We start from the raw sequence: 24,834 nt of genomic DNA, 5'->3' as shown, positions 1-24,834 counted from the left end.
GCAAAAAGAAAAAGTACAAGGGAAGAAACTATGATGTGTAAACTACTCTTAACACATTACAAATAATTCAGCCAAGGATGACTTGGCATTCTTCAGGAATTGCTGAGCAAATCTTTATTAATGTATATCTGCAATCAAAATATTGTCAGGACACAAGAAGTGAAACAAAATACAGCAAATGAGCAATGTTTCAGCAGTATGTACATTCAGAACTACCATGTGTGCTTTTTCATAGTATTAACAGATTAAGCTAATGTAATGAAATGCTGATTTAAAGCTATTAGTGCTATTTCCAGTATCAGTTAAATACTTTTAATACTAGCAAGTTTTACAAGCTACATATACAGGCTTTAGAAGTATGCAGCAGCAGATGAGCTGGACACAAACTACTCTTGACATGACCAGAACACACAGAAGTACCACAGCCCTAAACATGAATCTAGAACAATGGGAGAGCTGGGGGTTTAAAATGTCTCAGCAATTTGATCTTTGAATTGTCTTCAACAATAGAATCTCAGGTTTTTCAGAGAGCTTTAGAAACAGTACATAGCAGCGTTGTCTTCCTCTGTTCGTTTGCAGAATAAAACAATATATGCATCCAGCATGTGAAGTCTAATTTCTTCTTCCTCTACCACCACCACATCCAACTTCCTGAACTCCCAACAACAAAGTGCAATTTATGGATAGTCATAGTTACATGTTTGATTCCTTCAAGATTAAATTAAAATCTGTTTCATTACTTAAAATTATTATGGCAATGTTCTTACCTCATTCATGAAAAAGAGTTCATTTCACACAAATACATCCACACTCTAACAGCACATAATTAAGAAAGAGACGACTCAAGCAGGATAACACTGTCAATTTGACTAATGAAAGTTTTGGAAATGGAAAAAGACCCACAACCCTTTCCTTCACTTCACTGGCTGTAGGCAACCAAGTCATGTTTATTTTGAGTTCAGAGCTAATAGTTTCAAATACACTGGTCCAGAGTAAACAAGCATGCAGTCCCAAGATCACCAAACCAATAATTCTGCTCTTTTACTACCCAAAAATCCAGTGTGAGCTTGGGCTGAGTGCCTCCAAAAATAAACTGGTACCTTATAAGAGGATTCTCTCATTGCTGTAAGCCACAAATGGTAAGAAAAAGTGTAACTGATGAGACACTAACTTAATTCAAGAGAAAAATACTGACTAAAAGAAGCATAAAAGCTGAGAAAAAAAGTGGAGCTGGAACATGTTGACTCAGCAAGATCAAGAATCAACCCACTCCAAGATCAAAGGAGGCTGGTATTTTCCTACCTTATACCTTGCAGGCCAGCAGGGACTCCTTGAGCTGGTAAGCACATTAATCCACAGTAAATTGCCTAACTGGCTAGGCTCTCTGCATGAGCCAGTAAATAATTGCTGTGTATCTCCTGCTTGGAGAACCTCTGTGCATGACAGAAGATGCCGAACACTCACCCATGGCAATTTTAAAGACAGACTCTTTCTCAAGACTAATGGTCTGGCAAAAGGTCATGTCCTTGCAGCCAACGTTCTGCATGGAAGATAATATTAGCTGGAAGTTCTTTCCAACCCTAAAGTAAAGGCACTGCAAAATTAAGCACTCAGACTAGGAAACAGAAGTTTTATTCCCTCCCCAATAAATATTATGTCACCATCAGTCACCATTTTGGATTCCAGAAAGAAGGTATGGGGCAAAATAAATAACAAAAAACGTGGTATTTAAGATGGCTGTCAAAGCCTAACGTAACTTCCTTTCTTGAGGATTTTTTTAGTTTTACGGAGACTTTTATTCACTCCTTCTTCTGAGAGGTTAAAGTTCAGTCATTGTCAATAGGTTAAAAGAGGTAGTATTACCCATCCATCACCATAACACATTTCAAGACCACACCAAGCCTTTGTAGAAAAAAGGCTGGGGCAAAGGCTGTGATGTGAAAAACAGCATGGCTGTTCTGGTTTAGGGGAAAATTTGGGGATCAAACCTCCAAAGGGGTCCCTCTAGAAAGCAAATTCAAGCAGCCCCTCCTGGTGGCTTCAGGAGACAAAAATTTCCTTCAAAAAAAGTGGAAAAAAACCTGTTTATTTAACAAGCAAAGTACTCAAAACATGGAAAAATGAATAATATTAAACAATGGAACTTCTCCTTATTCTGAAGAGATGGCAAATTCAGAAAGTCCTTTTCATGGGTGTGGCTTGGCTCACTCAGTCTCTTATCCGTCCCTCCGGTGCTGGAAAATGCTGCATCCAGGGCCCCAGTGGGCTACAGCTGTGAGCTCCCTGTGTTTTTGGTATAAAGCAAGGCTCATCAATTCCAAGAAAAAGAAAAGCCATAGTCTGGGGAACTCCCCTGCCTCAGCTAGCAAAAAAAATTACTAAAAGCAAAGGAGAGCTCTGTCCCACTGTCCGTGCTGCAGACAAGACCATCCCTGAGAGAGCAGGCTGAAGCTCTTATCCCTGTGTTTTTGAACACAGCCACCTCAGACATTCCACAGCTTCTTCTCCCCCCCTTCACTCTCAGATCTAGTTTAAAGGTGCAAAACCTATTTCTGGGCTAAACAGATGAATGGGGATACAATTCAGCATCATAAAGTCACCCCAGGACACTGGTATAAAGGAATACAAGAAAAATTTCTGGGTTACACTTCAATCCAACTCTTCCTACCCTTTCCTCCCTTCCCAGCTTTTCCATCTCTAGAGAGCATAGAAGATGATGCTGCTATTTTAGAAGTTCTGGACTAGAGAGCCACTGCATAGCCCTTACCACTTCACTGCCCTGTTTTATTTCAATTGTTGAGCACTGAACTGAAAGCAGTAGGGTCAAATTGCTAAAAATAAGTGAACAATTCTATAAAAAGAAAAGGTAAAGCAGAAACTGAAAATAAAATACAAAACCAAAAACCATCTGCCACAAATGTGTTTGAACAGTTTGATGTAAATATAAGAGTTTCTAAATCTCAAAAGACATTCTATTTTAAGCATTACTGAATATACTTTAAAGATGGAAAGAGCAAGGTTATGGCTGATGCAGTTTAAGGCAATTTTTTCAAGACAGCTTGGAAGAACTCTACTTACAGTCTGTACAGGCTCCAGGAATTTTTTCTTCTTTAAAGAATTCAGATACAGAATTTGTTAAGTATCATATTTAAGGAGTACTTAATTTTTTTTATGCTTCCATATATTTTCCACTTACTAAAACACTAGACAATATTATATAGCCTGCTTTTTTCCTAAAAATACCACACTATGAATCCATGAAGGTTCAAACCAAATTTGCTAGAGAACCAAAGAACAGCAAGTAATTACAATTGATTCAAAAGTGACACACAATGCTTTGGAGTTTAGGCTAGTTGCTAGCAGGTTCACTTGTTACTCGACGAAAGGAAGTTCCACAGATATTGCCTTGGATTTTTTCTTTCCTTTTAAACTCAAAAGGTTCTTTAGATCTTCCCAGGATCACCACCACCATATTCTAGAGATTGAAAAATTATTAACAAAATTAAGTATCTTAATGACCTAAGCCACAATCCTGTGATGGGTACTCATCAGGTGGCTTGTGTCAGTATCTGAACATCCCAGCTCAAGTAAGGCTGGCATCTTCTTTGCATTGCCTCAAGTTTCTCCAGCAAGTGTTCCTCAGGTTACATTCCCACTTGAAATGTCACATATTTCACTGAGCATAATGATTCGGGCATCTTGCCAAATTGACACGAATATGTCAAGCCTCATTTTTCTTTGTAATAGCAATAGATTGGATGATCTAGTCCCACTGTAGTGTGATGGCCAGATGCTATTCCGAGAAAATTATGTCTGAAGAGGGGAGACAGGGTGTCAAGCAAATGACGATGCATAACTGCAACAGCAAATCCATCTGAATAAAATTAGTGCTCAAGTGATTTATGGAAATCAAAACAAACATAGCAAAAGACCACAGATGTATAAAACCTGGACCAAACTAAGTGCTTGGGGTTCACATGGAGTGTTTATAACACAAATCACAAAAATTCCATTGTTTCACCAATACACACAAAAACAAAGTCACCATCAGGCATTTGGCTTAGTGAGTCAATAAACTGTTCCCATTGCCTACTATGGCAAGCAAGCAGCTGCCAAACACTGCAATGCCAACATGGGGCTAAGTAAAAGCCAGTCAGAAAGAACAACAAAAAAACACTGGTGGAAGAGAACCTGGAATCTTTTTCGCATTAAGGAATACCAAGAATGATGGGGTGATGGCAGGGTTTATTGTTTGGTTTTGGGTAGGGATTTGAGTGGATTTTGGTCTTATTTTCAAAAAGAGCTTCCTTTGGTTACCAACAAAGTTGGCTGTTTGTTTAACAACTCTGAATTCTTTCCGATCATTATGTTCTATCTCCTTAAGAAAATACTGAACTAAGTTCATACAGAAGTTATTTATAAAAACTGCCAGTACAGTATCAGTCATCTCCTTAAGCCATTGGCTTTGAAGTTTCACATTCAAGTACTTAAATGATGACAGTGACAATTGATTATTCACCTCACTGGGCAGTTTATAGATTATCACATACAAAGATACCTTGGTATTCTTCCATAGGTATCAGACCCTCAAAATGACAAAGCTCCCAGACATGATATAAAACTAAAAAAATTCTGAGTTATCAATGTGACAGCTACTGAAGAGCAGTTAAGTTCCCTTCCAGTATCTGGGATTTGAAAAAGTAACTCATTTCACACAGAAACAGGTGTAACGGTGAAACCCTTTGAACTTTTCACTGCAGGGATCTGGAGCAATTTAACAAGTCTAACAATTAGCGGATCAAGCTTGACTGTTTTTAAGTATCTAAATCAGAACTGATCACAGTAACAACCAGTTAAAATCATGTGCAAGACAGTGATAAAACTGAAGTTAAAGTTTTGTTTAATTGCTTGCATTATCTCACATTTGTTCTGATTTTTTTCTACTTATTGGAAAATGTCTGTATTACAGACCCATTAATATTTTGTCATGGATTCCACGTCTGTAGAAGGCAGAATTATTCACAAATTAGAAATTTGAGTTTCCATTATACTCCTTATAACATCAGAACTCCACAATGCAAAAAAACTTCTTACACCTCTGCAATATTTTCTTCTCCAGAACACTGTGCAATGCAATTCAGAATTCACTACATGTGTTACTTAATCACTTGGAGAACACTTTCCACTCAAATAGAAGCCAGTGACAACAGAACAGATGCCTTTAGGAAACTAAGCATGTGTGATTACAGTACTGGAAAAAAAGACACATGCTTGCATCATCTGCAATTATTAAGTTTAGAATTAAATAGTCATCAGTGTTTCCAAGATAAAACTGATTAAGAGATTTAAAAGGTCACTAGAATCACTGTTCTCAGTCAAGCTACTTCATGCTATCATTTTTTCAAGACAAAATACTTTCTGTGAGGAAAAAAAAAAAAAAAAGGAGGGGAGAGAAATACTGTATCTTAACCAGGAAAATAACCTCCCTCTTCTCTAAGCATCTTTCCCACTACTGCCATCTCAAACAACCCAAGAGAGTGTCAGGTTTTCTTTCAAGTTTTGTTTTTGAAGTGTACAGCAAATTTTATTTCATAAAAGTAATGAAAACAAACAGGAAGTTTGGGGTCCAGAAAGTCAGCTCCGGATTACGATTATCTAAATATACTGCAGAAAGGATGCAAGTATTCTGGAGCAACAGCAGATCCTCTAACTTGCATTGGGAAAACTGCAAATAGCCCTCCAAATGCAATACATTGGTAAAGATAGCAACATACCCAGAAAAATCTGCTGAGGAAACAGCACATGGCTGTAAGCTATTCTTACTAGCCAACAAATCTAGATCAGGAATAGAGCCTAGTATATTCACCACAGGTTTGTTTATCCAGCAGGACAATTAAAGCAAAAAGATGTGATCTTCCCATTCCCACTGAACGATTTAAGGGATATACTGCTCACACAAACTGTATGTTTTTCCCAGCCTTTGTAAGTACATTCAGGTTGATCCAATAAAAAGTAAATTGGATTAGTCTGATTTACCACTGACGGTCACCTGCTCTTAAGTGGCCTGATGGTACACTTCAGCCTTAAAACATGTCAGCAGGTCACAGAGAGATATGATAACAAATTACTGAGAAAATACTTACACAGCTTGTCTGCACAAGCATCAGATGCCTTGCTGACCTGTAAACTTTGCTAAAACTCAGCTGAGATGAATGTCATCATGCAAAAGACTTCCAAATGTGTACTAGCAAACAGAAAAAGCTGGAGCAGCTCATTATGAAAACAGGCTGAGAGAGCTGGGGTTGATTCAGCCCGGAGTGAGCTCCATGGAGACCTTCTACCAGTCTTCCAGTACCAAAAGGGGTTCTACAAAAAAGCTGGAGAAGGACTTTTTACAAGGGTGTGTAGTGATAGAATAAGGGAGAATGGCCTTAAACTGAAACAGTTTTAGATAAGATGTTAGGAAGAAATTCTTTACTCTGATGGTGATGAGGCACTGGAATGAGTTGTCCAGAAAACCTGTGGATACCCCATCCCTGGAAGTGTTCAGGGCAAAGCTGTATGGGGCTTTGAGCAACCTAGTCTAGTGGAAGGTGTCTCTGCTTTTGGAAGGGGAGCTAGTAATTGATGTTCTTTCAGATACTTCCAACCCAAACGGTTCTAGGATTCTGTGAAAATTGACACTTCTGCACGCTGGTATTAAGAGAAACAAAGTAATCTCATTGAGGAGCTCTTAGAGCTTCATATAGCAAGAAAATACTTTCATCACATGCACTCCCTTAAAACTGTAATTTTGCTCATGCCATACTGATCAGATTACATAATGTTAAGTCTAGTGAAAACCTCAAACCTGCTCTCTCAAATAGAACCACAGAAAACAGCTAGCTAGCCACTGAAAGCTGCAATGGCAGTGCTGCTGCAAGAAGCTGGGGAAGCACTTCCAAATTCCTCTGGTGGGTTAACAGTTAACTAACAAGTAACAGAGCACATCAAACATTAACAAAACTCATGTTGAATACAATATGCAAGGTAATCCAGTTCACAGGTGTGCATCATAAGAACATTTAAAAGAACAAAGACAGCAAGAAAAAAATGACAAATATGATTCAATGTTTGAGCAAATAAATCCTCTGAGAAACAGAACTAACACACCCCTCTATTTCAAACATGAATGGCCTTTAGCTTTCTGTCCCAATGTTTTCCACTACTTCAGTAAACACACCCCGTTGCTACTGCTATGCCATAAAACCCAGGCTTCCCTTACCACAGCATTCATTTCCAACCACCCTTCTCTAACAATCAGTGAAGAACAGAAGACTCATGCTGTGGCTGGCTCAAAATTACACTTGTGCAGACCAACTAACAGCAGCAGAAGTATCACAAACTACTCTTGGGCTCTGTGATCCTTCCTTCAGCACTGCTCCCAATTAAGGTCTTTCTCTCAGCACCAGCACACAAGCTAGAGAAACGTAATTCTAACAGGTCACCCTTTGTTACTGATTGACTGGGGAAAAGGAGGGAAGAGAGAAGAGCCAAGGATCAGTGAGAGCTACATCCACATAAAGTTTGCTGGCTTCAGAGACAAGGCCAGAAAGACCTTTCAAAAGCAGTCTCTAGATCACAAAAGAATATTACAGCTTACTTATTAACCTATCTTCTCTGCTTTTTTTTCCCCTTTTTAAATTTTAGTAAGGCTAGTGTACCTGGTTAGGTACTCTAAAAAACAAGAGTGGAAGGAATGGAAGTTACCAGGGAAAGTTATCTCCCTTACTGTTTATCATTTAGTATTTGTAGAGCTCAAAAATAATACAGAACCTCCACATCCTTGAGTGAAAAGATGAAGTTACATAATTTGCTCTATACTAGGCACTAGATTAGACAAGGGAATCAAAAGCCTACAGATTTTATGAGCAAACATATGACAAAAACTTGGTCACCAAAACTTTTCCCAATCTTCCCCACCATGAATACATGTATTCATTCTAAATAAAACAGTTACAGGCATACAGGACATTTGGACCACTCCAATTTATTTCAAGGTTTGAGGTGGCAGAAAAAAGGCATTTATTTTTCCCTTTCTTGCCCCTTACTGGCTTATTGGCCTGTTGAGCACCCCTCTCCCCACAGTTTACTTGCAACAGAACTCTTAAGTCAGTAAAAAAGTGATCATCTAGTTACTGAATTAAGACAGATGACAGCGCTCACTTGAGCCTGCTTCTGAAAATGAAGGGAAAAGAACAAATCCCACAAGCTATTCCCAAACACACGTCCCCAAGTTCCTACTCTGTTAGCCTGAATAACTACTGTGAGAAACAGCTGCCTACCCATGAGACCAGACTTTTCTCAACATTGAGAGCTGCAATAATTAAAAGTGAAGGATGCTGGAATAAAAGCACTGACCATGTTTAGAATTTTACAGGCTTCTTAGGGACGTACATAAGAAGAAAGGCATTACAAAATTTGTCCTCTTTGCCCATATTCAGCCTCAGTTCAATTGTTATGAAAACATGTACACATACCACACATAGATGTAAAACTAATTACAAGTTTGGTAATATTTGTTGTAAGGAAGAAAAAACCCATAACTCAGAACTAGGCCAGTAGGATTGAGATGTTTGTATTTACTACAGGAAACTGAAAAGACCAGAAGATGGGGAAACTCTTGTAGTGCTGTATGCCCACAACTAGCCATACTGCTTACTACTGCCTGCACTGCTACCATCATCAAGCAACCCACATTTATGCTAAAGTTCTTCTGAGATTTCAATCTACAAAACTCCAAATGAACCAAATTGCTACTGCCTTCCACCCACTAGCTGGCATAAATCCAGCCAGCAGGCTTTCTGCAGTTTTCCCACGCCTGATTGTTTCCCATCATGTAGACAAAGCGTAGATCATGCAGAAAACCAACAAGTTCAAGCTTTTTTTTTTTTACTGGAAATGGTAAGAACTGAAGAATAGCAGCACTCAACTCCTCTCTTTCATAATACAGGAAATACTTTGACTAACTGGAGCACAGCAAGAGAACATGAAGAAAGCAGCACTCTACATATGATGTAGGCTGCTCAGCAGATTAGGGGGGGAGGGAGGACATCTAAACAGATGGTCTAAAATTTGCATTTTGTATTTCAAAGTTGAAAGCATTTCTCAGCCAACAACATAAAGCACTAATTTCAGCAGAAACCTTAGAAATAATCCAAGAGGGCACCTCTCCCACTGTCCAGCGCAACTTCAGGAAAAATCCCAATTACATTTAAGGTTATAATGTGGGTACTCCAGAAGACATCAAATTCCCATAATTCTTCAAGTACCAGCATCATGTCTCAAGTCTCTTCTCAACATAGGCCCCAGAGAAAAGAATAACATGTGGCTACTAAAAACTCTAGCTAAGAAAAGTCTTCAAATAAAGAGGGTCAGTGCTCTTGCAGAAGCTTCAGCAGCTGAAGACTGAACCAGGCAGTTACACCTCAACTTCACCCTAGACATACGAGACATTTCTGAAGCCTGACTTGGAACACACTATCCTGCCCTCACTGGCTCCAGAGATGTCACCATAAGGACTTGCATTTCCTGGATGTGGCACTCCAGAAAATCCTTGATTCTAGATCAAGCATCTCAGCTTAAAATCAGTGCCCACATTTCAGAGAGACTGTGGGGACTCTGCTCTAAAGGCTCAATCTCATGCACTGAAAAATTGAATGGAGTGGGAGCTGGGGTGCAGACACTAGAGTGGTTCCTGATTTTTCAGGGATAAAAAACAGGCTCCCTGAATCATAATAGCAAATACTCTTAATTTCATTAATGAACTGTGCCTCAAGTAAAGTTGGAAAGGAAGAGCAAAGAGTTTTATGCACTTTTATACTCGATGGCATGGCAGTGGATGACAGAAGACACTGATCCCACTGAGTAATAGAAGCTAAATTATCTCCTCTGCCCACTTTTACTATGGCTAACTAAGTAATATAGATGAGAGAAGATAAAGGGATTCAAAAGAAGCATATTAAGCTTTTCATGTTTCTTTTTTTAAAAAATGCAGAAGTTAGAAGAAGAAATTAAGACCAAAAGCATCTCAGAATAATTTTTGTTACTTTCACCTCCTAAGAGTAGAGACAGTCACTGCTACTACCAAAGAGACAACCACATACTGAGCAACAGAAGAAAGAGCATAATGCTATTGCCATACAGCTGCTGACCCACAACTCATCGTATCAGACTGCAGAGCTTCCATCTTTGCATAACACAGCGGTCAGTATTCCTCAGCATTCCAGAAACAGAGTGAAAAGCATGATTTAAACTGATCTATACCCACTGCCACACAAAGGCCAAGGCCACTGAGGTGGGCACTTGTATTAGCAGCAGCTGCTGTCAACCTGATGACTTGAGGGTTGGTGAGGTTTTTTTTCAAACAGACAGAAATTTTGACTTGAAGTGATACACAGGAATTCATCAGCTGAAGATACATCTTCACAAGTTCTGAAGGACTGAACTGTTTGCCGCAGCAGTCCAAGTGCTGCTACAAAGTAGCTAAGAGCTCATAAAATTACATTATTCGTTGCCTCTAAGATTAATGTACTTTCACCACAAAAATGGCCTTAGCTTTTGTCAAGTAATACAGAGAGCAGCTGCTTCAACACATCATTAAAGAAACAAGTCTTGTCAATTTACATATTGCAGATAATCTTATTTTTAAAAAATCTGAGAAATCAAGGAGATTACAGGGCATTTGCATTCTCACTCATTTGCATCAGATGCAAAGAAGCTATAAGAATGTTCTGGTTTACTTCCAGAGCTATCTTTTAGATCTGGTACTGAAGAATGAAACACCACAGATAACTGAAAAGTAACCAGGTAGTAAGAAATACCTTAAGTATCTTTGTGTGGCAAGAGATGCAGAAGTTTGGGAAAAATTACAGTTATCTAAACTCGTGTAACAAATTTTGGGGGCTACACAAGTCTGTTTGGCAAGATGTGTCTTCAAAACTGTGCATCTCTCATTCTAGAATCTCTGCAGTATCCTATTTGAAATGGAAAGAAATTAATCTTCAGGAAATAAAATTGATTTTTTTAAAACTGTGATATGTGTATGCACATATCTTCCTAAGTCCTGGACTAATCCTTTCTCTCTCCCTCCTCTCAAAGGCAAAAATTTGTGGCACACCTTCCCAACATTACTCACTCATCCCCCATGCACTACCCTGCAGGAAGAGCTTACAGAGAAAATGAACAGCTGAAAAGTGAGTGTTACCTTGCAATACAGCCCATCCATTTCCCAAACACAAACTGCAGTTTTACTCCAGATTTTAACCACCTTCTTAGAATAAATGTGTTTTTCTCCGTAGATAGGCAAGAACATTGTAATTCTTGAATAAATATTTAACCATCAGGAATGGAGTAGGGACACCCCCTCCCCCCAATTTTTCTGCCTGGAAGGGGAAAACAAAAGACAGGAGCAGTAAAGAAAACAGTTTAATGGAAGATGTAAAGTTAATGTCAGCAAGGGGTAACCACTGTAACAATAAAAATAAAAGCACTCAAGAATGTCAAGGGTGCCCAGGGGAAGAGGTGGGAAAGCATGCAAGGAATACAGAGAAAGTCCAGTGGGAACCACTGTTTGCACACCCAACACTAAACCATGGTTGGTACACTGATTCTCTACCTACATCACCGCTGCATTTTTCTAGAAGATAGAAATACAAATATTTTCCAGTAGCCTACAAAACTAAAGACTTGAGTAAGGAAAAATGAGCATTAAAATATTATCGCCTATATACCAAGGGAGCAGTATAATAAGATGTGTGGTTTATCATTTGATAGACATCAATACCAGCATTCACAGAAGAAACACTTTCCTTTTTAGTGACTAAATCAAAACATCTGTCACTTCATCATCAAGTGTATACTTCATATGAATGGCCTTTGATCCAATTAGTTCTGAAGGTGCTCGATTTCTGGAAATGCAGCTTGTCAATCCATCCTCACCCTTCACACTGCAGAAGGGTGCATCCTCCTTCATATTAGGATTACGTTAGTTTTTCTTGACCTAACTCCTCTGCCTCACCCAAAAAACAACACTTACAAAGTAGCTGATGCTTGACTCTACCCCTTGATAGTAAGCAGAACAAATTTTTCCATCCCAAACTGCGACAGTAAGTAATCCAGAGCTCACCACTGAAGATCCTACACTTTCTCAAAATACCATCTGTCAATGTCCCTGCAATCCAGGAGGAAGAACTCCACAATGAAAACGGCAGCATGTGTTTTCCATTATGGTAAACAACCACATCAGCCCCAAGCTGATGGCAAAGAGCCCACTGATAAAACTGTAGTAATCAGCCAAAGTTGCTTCTAAAGTAAAGCACATAACTTTGCTTCACAATGCATATTGTGACATTCACACAAGGGTCTTACAAGCAGGTTAAGCAGGCAGGCTTTTTAAGTCGTTAAGATATGCCTGGTTTGCAAAGCTAAAACAACAGGAATAATAAGTATTCTCGCTCAAATAACAACCCAAGAAGTGAACACAACACGGAAATTTTGGATGGAGGGCAGGTGGGAGGTACACACAGCCATAGCAATTACAGGAACCACAGGACAGTTAAGTCATGTCAGGATAACCACTTTGTTTAAGAACAGATCCCAAACAACCAAAATGCATTTAGCTCTGACAGTTGTAAGCTACTGCTTATCTACACATGACACACAAAAAAGAAGTACTTCATTCCTAAGGCTGTGGCCTCAGTAACTAAAAGAGGGAACCTGGAAAGGATTCATATGAACTATCACCATCAACAGACTCCTGTTTTCTACAGCCCATCTACTGGGCAACACAAGGTACAACAGCCACAGCTGGAGTTTTGAACATTTCTGAACTCTTCATTTTGTTTCATGTGTCCTATATTTTAGAAACTGATTTTGACTGTATGTGGCACAGGGACTGAAGAAGCTAAGAAATAAGATCACACATCAAAAAAAAAAAATAAACCCACACAGTGAAAGACAAGAACTTCAAAGGCATATTAGAGACTGTCTAAACCTATGTTTAATGCACTGTTTAACCACACCAGCAATTAACATCATAGACAAAATAAGTCCTTGTTAAATATTAAGTACCCATGCCCTCTCAGATAGGGAGAAAGGGCTCATGGTATGTGCCCCAAGACATCCAACAGCGAAGATACCTTAAGGAAAAATACCATAGTATTCATGTATTCTTTATAACACATAACAGATTAATAAAAAGAAGTAAATTAAACCTTCTCCTTTTAGTCTCATACAAATAACCTTTAAATAATTCTTACACCAGTAAGATATATTTTACTCTTTTCAAAGGAACACTATCAGCATAAGTAACCTTTCTTTAAAATTCCCTGTATTACTAATTTGAGTATGGAAAAGCAGGTATTTTATCACCCACCATCATATTTTAACATATCTTTGACAGTAAAGAGAGATCTGTCAGCCTCATTAAGATCCAGGCAGCAGGGTAGGATTTAGGCAACTGAAGTATGTTAGAAGCAAATATACTGTATAATCATCATTTAAGGTTTTTACCTCCGTTTTGAATGCTTAACTTCACATGATCCAGTCCTGAACATTTAGAGGCTTGCACCACACAAAGCTTTAGGTGGCCCCCAAAAAGCTGTTGATATAGCATATCTACCCTTGATACTCTTATTTTATCTGTGATTTCTTTACGCTGGCAAATACAATTAAGGAAACTCAGCCACCGGCACCTTCAATCGTCTGGATTATCATTAGAGCAAGTGATTTTAAGGGCCAGAAAAAGGCAATTGTGCCATCTGCACTAGTTTTGTGTCCTGCACGTCATAGGCTGACAGCCTCTGGATCACAGCAAGAAGTCTTTTTCAGATCAAAGTTCTTGTGCACTATTCAGCAACAAGCAGCTGTTTTGAGTAAGCACATAATAGCTCTAGAAGAGATGCGGCAGTTTTTCAGTCACTTATACTGCCTCCACAAATACCATAACTTAACCCCCTTCTTTCCATGACTGATGCATGGAATTGGCTAGAGTGAGAAAATAAATCAGCCGCTGGAGGACACCTCGTATTTGCCCTCCCAGCTCTAGCTCGCCAGAAGGCTAAATTCACACTGGGGAAGGCAACATGGAGCCACAGCTACATATGGCAGCTGGAGGACGCAAGGCGAGCGCTCAGAAGTTGATACACGTTGGGGAGACACGAGGATGTCGGTGAGAGGAGGGACAGCAGCACGGGAAGGACCTATTTTAAGGGATCTCCCTGTCACCCAGTCCCGCTCCCTTGCCGGCGAGCGAGGCACCCACCTGTGCCGGTGCTCGTCGTGCCCTTGCCCGTGGATGAGGAAGCCGCCGAGGTTCTTGCCCCCTTTGCTGGTGTCCACGTGGGGAATGAGCACATCCTCCAAGCCCAGGTCAAAGCGCTTGTGCTTCGAGGAGTCGGGGAGGAAGAAGAACGCCCCGAAGCACAGGGTGATAAAGGCACTAAGAATAAGGAGCAGGATAAATTTTTCGGAGAGTCTCAAGGTAGCCCTGTGGTGCGGGAAGGCGGAGGCCCCCAGGTTCAGCGGGGGCAGCCTCCGCCCGGAGAGCGGCAGCAGGGCGGGAGTGGTCATCCTTCCGCTAGCGACTCCCCGGCGGGGCACGGCTCATCCCCTCAGCCCCTGCGGAGGGCGGCCCCGGCCCGGCTCGGGGGCTGCGGGCGGCTGCACCATCACCATCCTCCCCGCGGGCGCCGGAGAGAGGGAGGACGGGGGGAGAGACCGGGCCGCCCCGACGGCCCCCGCCCCCACGGGGGCTCGGGCCGGGGCGCGGTCGCCCCGCTACCTGCGCGCCCCCTTCCCTCCTTCCCTCGCCGCGGGGCCAGCCGGGCCCGAGCGAGCGACTCCGGTCAGCGGCGCTCCCCGAGCTCCGCGGCCGCGGGGCTGCGGGACGAGCGGCAGCGGGGAGGCGGGGGCCCGGCCTGACGCGCGGCGTCGCCCCACCCGCGTCCCCTTATCCGGGCCGGGCGGAGGCGCATCCCCCTGGCCGCGCCGGGGCCCCGCTGCGAACGACGCCAGGAGCGGCCGCCGCGCCGGTCCCGCTCCGGACCCTCTGCCCGCCCCCACGGCGCCTGCGCGGCGGCAGCGGGCAGCGCACGCGCGCGGGGCGGGGGCGGGGCGGGGGCGGGGCCGGCACGGCCCCCGCGGGGAGCGGGAGCGGGAGCGGGGCCGTGCTGGGCTGCGGAGCCCGCACCTCGCGCGGGGAAACGTCGCTCGGACTAACAGCTACGGGAAGTGGGCCATGAGCGGCCACAAAGATGCTGAGGTGGCTGGAGCATGTCTCTTATTAGGGAGCTGCGGGAGCTGGGCCTGTTTTGTCTAGAGAAGGCCGAGAGGGAATCCCGTTAATGCACATAAATATCTCAAGGATGGGTGCCTAGAGGATGGTACCAGACTCTTTCCTCTGGTGCCCGGCGACAGGGCGAGGAGCAGTGGCCATAAACTACAAGAATTTTCACCGAAACAGGAGGAAGAACTTTTTTTACTGAGGATGGCAGAGCACTGGAACATGAAGATCCATGGAGTTTCCCTCTCTGGAGACATTGAAAGCCCACCTGGATGCATTCCTGCTCTATTATTTGCACATAGTAAACTGCTCCAGATGACCCTGCCTTGGCAGGGGGGTTGGACTAGAGGATCTCAATGAAATCATCCTGGGCACCTCATAAAACAGAGCCCCATGACAGGGTTTCATGCAAAGGCAAAAGGAAAGACCTGGTCAAGGGAGCTGCAGGAACAAGATTCAGTGGCGGTCACAGAACAAAAGTAGGTTCATAAATTTGGGAAACAAGTTGCATCTGCAGCTCATTTCAGAGTAAGGTGTTTTCCACATTTTAAAGGTTTAACAACAACACCGGAGATTCAGGTACTCCCAGATTATGGAGACCAGAGTCTGTTTAGTGAACCTGGCAGCCAAATCTGAATCACAGCTAAGGAGGTATAAAGGCAGGGGAGAGAACAGGTCAGTTCAGCCGGCTGAAGTAAAGCTAACTGGGCTGGAGAGGACTTCCCAGGTGCAGGCGGCAGCCCCAGGTTCGGGTAGGAGTGACAGGATGAGAACTGAACTGAAGCAGCAGACAGCAGCTCCCTGCAGGAAACCTTCCTGCTGAGACAAGCTCCAGAAGGAAGAGGAATCCCATCTAGAGGTGTAAATACACAAAGAAAGTGAGAGAGAAAACATCTGAGTCACGTGTCCTGCAGGTAGACAAAGCAGACACGCAGCCAAGAGTCGTTTCCAGTACCACAAATGCTGCCAATGCCCCTGAGTGGGGTGCCCTGATCCCTGCCACAGCGGCTGGAATCTGAGCAATGCAGGTTTGATAACAGCAATCCCAAGCATTTAAGTTTGTTATCTGGCTTATACTTTGTTTTACATGTTTTGAATTTGTAGAATTATGCTGGTCTGTGAAAATAGAACTCCAACTGGATGTGCTGCAGGTTAGTCCTCAGCTGCTCATCTGAGTGCGGTTTACTATGAAAATTAAGCCCTCAAGAAAGGTTTCTTTGGGAGGTCTCCAGGGAAGGAAAGCAGCTGAGCTAACAAAAAATACTCTGACAGTCGATACAGTGGCACAGGTGTGGGATCGTCAAAAATATCCAGATTAAGAAACACTTGGGGCCAATCAAGTTAGTTGAAGTTAACTGCTCACGGTAAAGGAGACCTTGACAAGATTAATTTCTCTGCTCTGACAACTCCTTAAGTCCTCACAACCAAGCTCTGAATTCCCCCTTGCTGGATCTTACTGCATACCATGTCGGAGCTGTTGGCCTTTCCCATCTCTCCGCCCAGCTTAAACTCTTCCATTGAATTATTTTGTTTCCTCTTCTCTATTTTCTACAAAGAGGACCCGTGACAATGCCATGCAGCAGACAGCTGGGCCCTGCTTAGTAATCTTGCACTAGTGAAAAGCAGAACAAAGTGAGAAACTGCCATGAGGTGATAAAACCCAAAAAGCCAGTGTGGGACAAAGATACCAAAGAGACAACACACAAAAAGAGCTGTATTGTCAATGATACTACAATGCACTCCAGTCAGTACAGAAACTAAACCCAGCACTGAATGTTGTTAGAACAGGATCAACATGCTTCAACTGGTCTGCTGGCCATTTCAACTGTCTTCTAGTTTTGATCTGGTAAAGTAAATTATCTTCAAATATGTTCATGTCTTCACTTGTTAAATTGCTTTTACGCACAGTCTGGAAAACAAAGATCAGTCCATGAAGACTTTTGTTCTTCAGTCTTTTTGCCCTTTCCTTCACTCTTCTCTGCCAACTGCTAGTTTTTCCTTTGCTTTAAAAGACTGAGCAGAAGCTTCCAATTTCTTTAGAAAATGTTTCTTTGTGTTTAGCTTATTGGAAGAAAGTGACATTTCTGTAGGTTTTTTAGTTTATGATGACCTTTCCAAATTCTAAAGCATCTGTGTCTAAACCATTATGAAGTTTTGTATTTCTACAATTTTGTGCTTGTTTTGGCTTCCTTACTTTTTACCAAAGTCTATTAGTAATTTTTCATCCTTTGGTTCTGTCATACTGGGTAATATGCATAACCCTGTAAGTTTGCCAGTGATTTTCCACGCTGCAGTGGTGTTACTCTGTTAGCTGAACAACATTAAATATAGACCTGTAGTGAATTAGTTGGGTTTTGTGAGCCTGTGCTACATTATATAGGTTTTGCATCTATTAGTGTTTTATCACAGATACCCGAACACTCTTGGAAGTCTCCTGAGCTGAAACATAAAGGTTTTCACAAGAACCAGGAATTTCCTGTACTGACTGCCTTGACTTTGATCAATTGCTAATGTAACTGGGATCTTGAGGTCCAAAAGTGCTTGATCATCAGTACTAAAGTCACTGTATTTCCACAAGCCAACATTTCTGGAAAGCTATTAGAGCAGTTCACATTTTTCAAAGGTACACAATGTAAGTCTTGTAGAAGTACAGATCCATATCAATGTACTATTTCTTTCTTCTTGAAACTGCAGTGATCCTTTCTAGCATCAGAATTTGGGCATACAGTCTGGATTCATTATTTGCGAAGCCTCTTTTTCAGTTTTCTCTCCAAAACTGTCCAGCCTTTCCAGGTTCCATGGAAAATCCAATGTAGCTTGAAATAACATTCATGTTCTCTTGGACTCAGTGGTGACTGGGGTCCCAAGAGCACATTCTTTATGAAATCTAGTGTCTAGACTCACTAGTGGCTCCTGTGACTGTCTTTATGTTTTTCCCCCTATCCCTCCAATCACAGCCCATCTGAAAAAGACTTTACCCTCAGCCAAGCTTTGCCACAAACCTTTGGTCTTTGACCCACTCCCCTGCTCTCTATATCCCCCTCCCTGTGTTGCTGGATGTATGTAAACATACATTTTACTACTATTTCTATCAAAATAATAATCGCAAATCAACCTTTGCAATTCAGATCCCATTTTCTTCCAAGCAACCCTTTAACTAACCCTATAACTTTACAAGGAAGACTAGCCTTCTTCAGCTTTAATGTGGCTGTAGCAGGATGATTATTTCTGTCCTAATCTCGTTCTCCTCCTTCCTTTTTCAATCAAGATGAGAACACACTCTTCTCCTAATTCAGACCTATATCATGTGCAAGGTCTTCTGCTCTGAATTCTCCCTATGTCCTCACATCCAAATTCTGTCTCACACCTTGCTGAGTTCTTTCTGTGTAACATATCAAAGATACGAACTTTCTGATCCATCACCTCAGCCAAACTATTCCACCTAGGTATTATCATGCTTCCTTGTCTCTGGTTCTGAAAAAGGCAGTATTGCACATTTCATATCAATTCAGAGTGCTTCTGGAAAGGCATTTTCTTTGTGAGTGACTGCCCTTGCTGTGTCACTTCAAGCTTTGCATCTTCCCAATATTTCCTGACATGCCTTCCCCCTCTCCTAGCATTTCTGATTCATCACTAAGACACCAGCTCCTCCTACAACCAGTTGGCCCATAATATCAGCCTCCAGCACCTATTTATTAATGTTTCAAGTACTTCCATGCTTTCTTCTGTGATGAAAGGACTTGCACATCAAAAAGAAATTTGGGAACCACGAAAGTGTATTAGACTACATCAGAAAATTTGCAGCTATGAAAACTGAACTTACTCATGGCAACTTCTCTACAGAGATACAAAATGGGCATAAATATCAGATTGTAAAGGAAAATGTGATATCTATGAGTGTGTATTGGAATAAGCAGCAGCAGCAATGTCATTCTTTGGCTTAAAAGTGAAAATAGGTTTCCCAGGGATGGTCAGAAAATAGAGCAAAGACTGCAGAGCTTCAAGGCCTTGAAACCAAATAGTTGCCTGTAGTGTGTACTGGGAAGACCATCCCTGAATTATTGCAGCTTGTTAAATGCATGGAAGAGATTGTGTAACAAGTTAAATATATCACCTGCTTAGTGGTCTGGGTTTGCATATGGTGAGACTTGATGGCTGAGGTTGTCCCTGAAAATAAAAACCAAGCTAATCATCAGATGGACACAAATCTCACACATTTGATGTTCGACATCCTGGCACAATCTGCTTTAAAAGAAAAGCAGGATTTATACCCCATTTGTGCAATCCTAAAAATAGAATTGCTAAGACATCTTTACGATAATAGAGATGAGAAATTTCTAAGTAAATAAATTATAGCTTCCCGTTGCCAGAAGTTTATTGCAGAAATGAGTCAAGATAAAGATTTGCAACATTATAAAAAACAAGTCAGAGTCTGCTTTGAACCATAATTAGAAAAACCTGTCACCCATTGCCACAGGCATACTGAGATGGACAACATTTAACAGTGGCAGATCAATCAATGTTTCAAAGGGTCATGTTTTTCTTAAAATTCCATCCCTAGTCTGGTGAGCACTACAGGAGAGCGTGAAAATCAAGTTCATATTTCACAGTGAAGCGTTCTTCCATTCTGGAGAGGGCAGATTAAAATTTGGCTGGAAAAGAGAGAGATTCGCTCCCTTGCAGCTGTGTTTTGGAATATCTGCATGTCTCCTGTTCCTCTATGCAGATCTTCGTGCCTGTCTCAATGAGACTCCCTGCAGGCATATGGACCCAACTGCACTGATTACTTTGCAGAACTGGGGGTTAGAAATTACAAAGCCACATGCTTTATAATTGAGAACTCACTAACTTATCCCAGTCTCGTTCAACGATCTTCTCCTTCCCAGCAGGGCCCATCTGTCACCATTTCGCTAACTCCATGTTTTAATGAGATCCAATTTCACTCTTTGCTTTCAAGTGTTTTCATTCTATATCTGTACATTGAAAGGAAAAAAAAAATGTTTTCTATTTAAAGAAAGTCAGTCATAAATATGTGAAGGGCCCCTGACTATATCGCCATTTAACATTTTATCCTTGTATTATTGATAGTTTTGCATTATCTTCCTTCAATACCAAAAGAGCAATTAAAAGATGTTTCACTTTAGAAAGAGAAAAAACATTAAGGAAAGGTGGACATTCAAGAATAAACTGCCTTAGAACTACAACAAGCTGATAAGCAAATCCTTTGGCAAGCCTAATCTTTGGGTAAAATTTCTCATTCAGCTCATGGTACTGAATGAGCCTTGGACTGTGAACAGTCAGTGAAGAATTCTGCTGTTACAGGAGAGTATACCACTTGATATAAAAATAACAGTGTCAGCTCTCACATTGTTACCTCCCTTCATTAGCCCAGCCACAGATCTGGAGGGAAGAAAGGTTCTACACAAATTGCAGCTCTTCCAGGCTTTATACCTGGGATCTCCTAGGCTGACTTAAGCCTGACGGTGGAGGTGAAGGCATCAAGACAAACTGACCAAATGCAGCAGCTGTCAGTCCACAGGATAGACTGTGAAGTTCAAGTACCAATGCTCCTTTGTTCCAAATGAATCAAAAAAGGCAGGTCAGGAGCACCATCATCAGCTACAGTGGGAAAATACATTACTTGTTGCATGGATGCAATGCTCACCCAACAAATGTCTGTCAGACTGTTGTCTGTCCTGCATTTATCCAGCCAGCTGCAGAGTGATGTGCAGCTGGGAAAGCTGCTGTGCTGTGTCCCAAGCATTTGTGCTCATCCTTGCTACCCTGTGAAGCCATCAGGGTGCCTATTGGGACTGGTAACAGTAAGACAGGGATTTTTCCATCTGCCTCTGTGCAGGTTGAAAGTCAGCCAGTGGAAATGGAAGATTTACTCATCCAAACACAAGGCTTCCTCTTGATTTGTTAGTCTGCCCATTACACTTTCCAGTAATCCTGCCTTCATTTATCTAACACTTTCTCCCTCTCTCCCATCATTCCCTCCAAGTCATCTAAAGCCACCTAACCCTCGGGTGGCCACGCTCTTCCTACCCACCATCTTTTAGCTGAGCATGTGTGTGGGTCTGTAATTACACATACCTGGACAGCAGACTAGCACTGCAGGGCTTCCCTGCAGAAGCTGCAATGGAAATGTATCCAGCAAAGACCCTACATTGCATCTCTGAAGTGCCTCTAGTTAGGAAGTTCTAATATCCTCCCCCCCCCCGCCTTCCAATGCATGAGGCTTTCTAGCCACAAATCCCACAGGTTCCCTGCCTGTATTCCAGCTGTGCCATGTGAGCCTGAGTGGCCTCCCACTGCTGGTCTGGGCTTTCCCAGATGTATGGAGGTGTGGATGAGTAGTAAGCCTGACCTTTTTGATCATGCTGCATTTATTAAGGTATGAATCAAAGTCATATATACACAAGAAACCCAGAATTTGCTTAAAATGCTGTTCAGGCTCCACTGGCTGAGTAGCAGACAGAAAGTAATTGAGTCCAGTGCATCATCATGGCACGAGCTCTACTTGAGAGCTATGCAGCAACTGTGTGAGGGGTGTGTTTGAAACCACCCTGACTTCCAGATACACAGCCCCCCCCCCCAGCTGGAACAACTATGCAGGAGATTTGCACCTACTTGAATCTATTAGATACACTTAGAAATTCTACTGTTCCAGCAAGTTTGAAAATCTGGATACTGAAACAGAGCTTCTCTGGTGAAATCTAGGCATGTGACAATGGGTGAAGAAAAAAGGTGCTTCTGTGCCTGCTTCAACTGGTTGTGATGACCAGTGTTGCCACTGCTGATGAAAATGCCCAGAGACAGCAGGCTGGGAACTTCTGCTCTACTGTATCTGTGATTATATACTTTTACCATCATTATACATTCTCTTCTTTCCCCTTCCAGAAACACCCTCATGTGAGCCCACACTCTGTAAACAAAGAACAGGGAGCTGTCTCCCTTCAGGAAGAATGAAGCCAACTTCATCCCTTCTCTCAAGCATGAATAAAAATCTGCTGATCTTACCTGAACATCTTCAGAGCTTTACATTTAGTCCTTTCATGCCTCAGAGAGCCTATCCAGCCTCCCTATAAATGCTGCAATAGAAGTTTATGTTCCATCCAATAGTTAAATAACTGCTGACAGGTTATTGTGTAGTATCATTGCTAGATATTCACATACTTCTTCAGGGACAGTGGCCGAGTCAAAAGCTAGAATAATACATAGCAGCATGAATGCTGTGCTTACTGTTTGTGGTTTGGTACCTAAAATTTGTATATAATAGGACTTCAGTGCATTAGAGTCCTTAAAATGGAAATCACAAGTCACGGTAAACATAGAAAAAAGATCAAGGCAGTGGAAAATGTTGCCAGATCCTGCAGTTGACTCACAACAACCCCATGCAACACTATAGTCTTGGGAAAGAGAGGCTGGAAAGCTGCCTGGCAGAGAAGGATCTGGAGGCTCTGGTTGACTGAACATGAGCCAGCTGTGCCCAGGTGGCCAGGAAGGCCAATGGCATCCTGGCCTGTATCAGCAATGGTGTGGCCAGCAGGATCAGGGCAATGACTGTCCCCCTGTACTCATCACTGGTGGGGCCACACCTCAAGTGCTGTGTCCAGTTCTGGGCCCCTCACTGCAAGAAAGACAGGGCCTGGAGTGAGTCCAGAGAAGGGCAACAGAGCTGATGAGTAACGGCAAGGGAGCTGGAAGTGTTTAGCCTGGAGAAAAGGAGGGTCGGGGAGATCTTATCACTCTCAACAGCACCCTGAAAGGAGGCTGTAGCCAGGTGGAATTCAGTCTCATCTCCCAAGTAACAAGCAACAGGACAAGAGAAAATGGCCTCAAGTTGTTGGGGAGGTTTAGACTGGATATTAGGTAAGATTTCTTTAATGGAAAGGGTGATCAGGCATTGGAAGAGACTGCCCAGGGAAGAGCCTGAGTCACTATCCCTGGAAGCATTTAAAAGACGTGTAGGTGTGGCACTTAGGGACATAGTTTAATGCTGTACTTGACAGTGTCAGGTTTATGGGTGGACTCGATGATCTTAAGGTTCTTTCCCAACCTAAATGATTTTGTAACTCTAAGATGAAAATCACTAACCTTGGTAGAGAAAAATCACAATAAAAGCAGAGTTTCAACCTCTCTGGGGTGGAACTGTGTAAATAACATGGGAGCTTTAAAAATTATGAGATGCTGATGAAATCTTGAAAAAGATCAGATTCAACCAGCACTTTTGTTGTACATGAAAATCATTTAGACTAGTAAAAGAGATTACCATTAAAGGAATGGCACTAGTTTGGGGGGTACTGGTTGCCTTTTATATAGGGAGATAAAAGAGAACGCTGATTTGAAATGCCAATGCAAAAGCAGGAAGAACATTGTGTCCATAGGAAGAAATGCCCATTTTCTCAGAGAGTTCAGAATAGAAAAAGGAAGTAGGATTTCCCACCCCAACCCTGAAGAGTTTTGTTGTGGGGTGTAGGGGTTTTTGGATTTTGGGTTTTTTATTTGGTTGGTTGGTTTAATCAGAATTATTCATTAATGACTTGTGATTCATTGAAAAAGAAATATCTAAGTGAGAACTGAATCAAAATCCCAAAGGTCTTTAAAAGGCACAGATTACATGATACTAAGCAACCCATTTAAAACTATTTCAGTAATGACTAGAGAAAACAAAAAAGCAAAATAGATAAACATGCCAAACAATGTCAGCAAAACAGCAGCTGACATTGTTTGAGTGGTTATAACAGAAAATTTTACACCAGCAGTTGTAGTGACAAGCCCAACTAGTTCACAGAGATGTATATAAAAGGCAGGAAAATATTTGGGTTAAAGATGGAGTAACTGGGAATAAGGTCCTTGTAAGCAAGATGAAGGGGAAATGTGCAATTTCTGAGTATACCTAATGAAACCAGGCACAGAAGTCTCATATTCTAACATACAGAACAGACAGAACACCGTCAAGGAAAGTGAAAGCAGAAATAGAAATAACCGAAAGAAAATTATTATATACATGGAACAAGCTTGAAATGTCAAAGAGTAAAATGCCACACTGGGGGAGAAATTCCAGAACCAAGTATCTGGGCAGCATCGATTCAGAGAAAAGGCAGAGCAGTGAGCTAAGGGCACGGGGGTACACCCAGGCAAGCAGTGAGTTTCCATCAGAATCTCAGGGGGAGTACATTTGTTTTGCCTTAACAAGGTGTGGGTAACTACAGAAAATCAGCTTCCTTAGCAAACCTGACCCAGATCTGAGCGAGCCAGTTGCATCACACCGAGTTGTATTCACAGGAAGGAGATGTCTCCCAGAGACAAAAGAATATTTATAGAAGGCCTTGGAGATCACTGTAACTTGCAGATTTTTTGCAATACTAAAGGTTTGTTCTTCTTGTGTGTTTGGTAGACAGTGCCTCACAAAACTCTTTCATAGCGTGCTCTGCAGCTGTGACATTTCTGCACAGACACAAGGACCTGACTAGATATTGCCAGGCCCGGTTTCTACCTCCTACTTG

General features: G+C 42.0%; 1 protein-coding gene and 1 long non-coding RNA gene across 3 annotated transcripts in view; both read right to left on the bottom strand.

Annotated features, from left to right (window-relative positions):
- MAN1A2 (mannosidase alpha class 1A member 2) overlaps positions 1-15,101 on the bottom strand; it is a 130,877-nt gene extending 115,776 nt beyond the window's left edge. Inside the window, exon 1 of one of the 2 annotated variants that reach the window (XM_068181878.1) lies at positions 14,303-15,101. In XM_068181878.1, coding sequence (XP_068037979.1) covers positions 14,303-14,610 — 308 coding nt within the window. In that variant the 5' untranslated portion in view covers positions 14,611-15,101. Of the gene's footprint in view, positions 1-12,166; positions 12,309-14,302 lie in introns of those variants that run through there. The other variant, XM_068181879.1, reaches the window with a different exon arrangement.
- A 1,970-nt stretch (positions 15,102-17,071) lies between these two features.
- LOC137469284 (uncharacterized) lies at positions 17,072-22,834 on the bottom strand. The gene is made up of 2 exons (XR_010996424.1): positions 22,346-22,834; positions 17,072-22,250 (listed from the first exon to the last, which is right to left on the bottom strand). It is a non-coding gene; the product is annotated as an uncharacterized lncRNA (long non-coding RNA).
- Positions 22,835-24,834: the final 2,000 nt, after the last annotated feature.

Source organism: Anomalospiza imberbis, chromosome 2 (assembly GCF_031753505.1).
Source record: "Anomalospiza imberbis isolate Cuckoo-Finch-1a 21T00152 chromosome 2, ASM3175350v1, whole genome shotgun sequence".
NCBI lineage: Eukaryota > Metazoa > Chordata > Aves > Passeriformes > Viduidae > Anomalospiza > Anomalospiza imberbis.
Note: the sequence above shows the minus strand (reverse complement) of the source record. Positions and strands in the feature narration are given on the sequence as shown.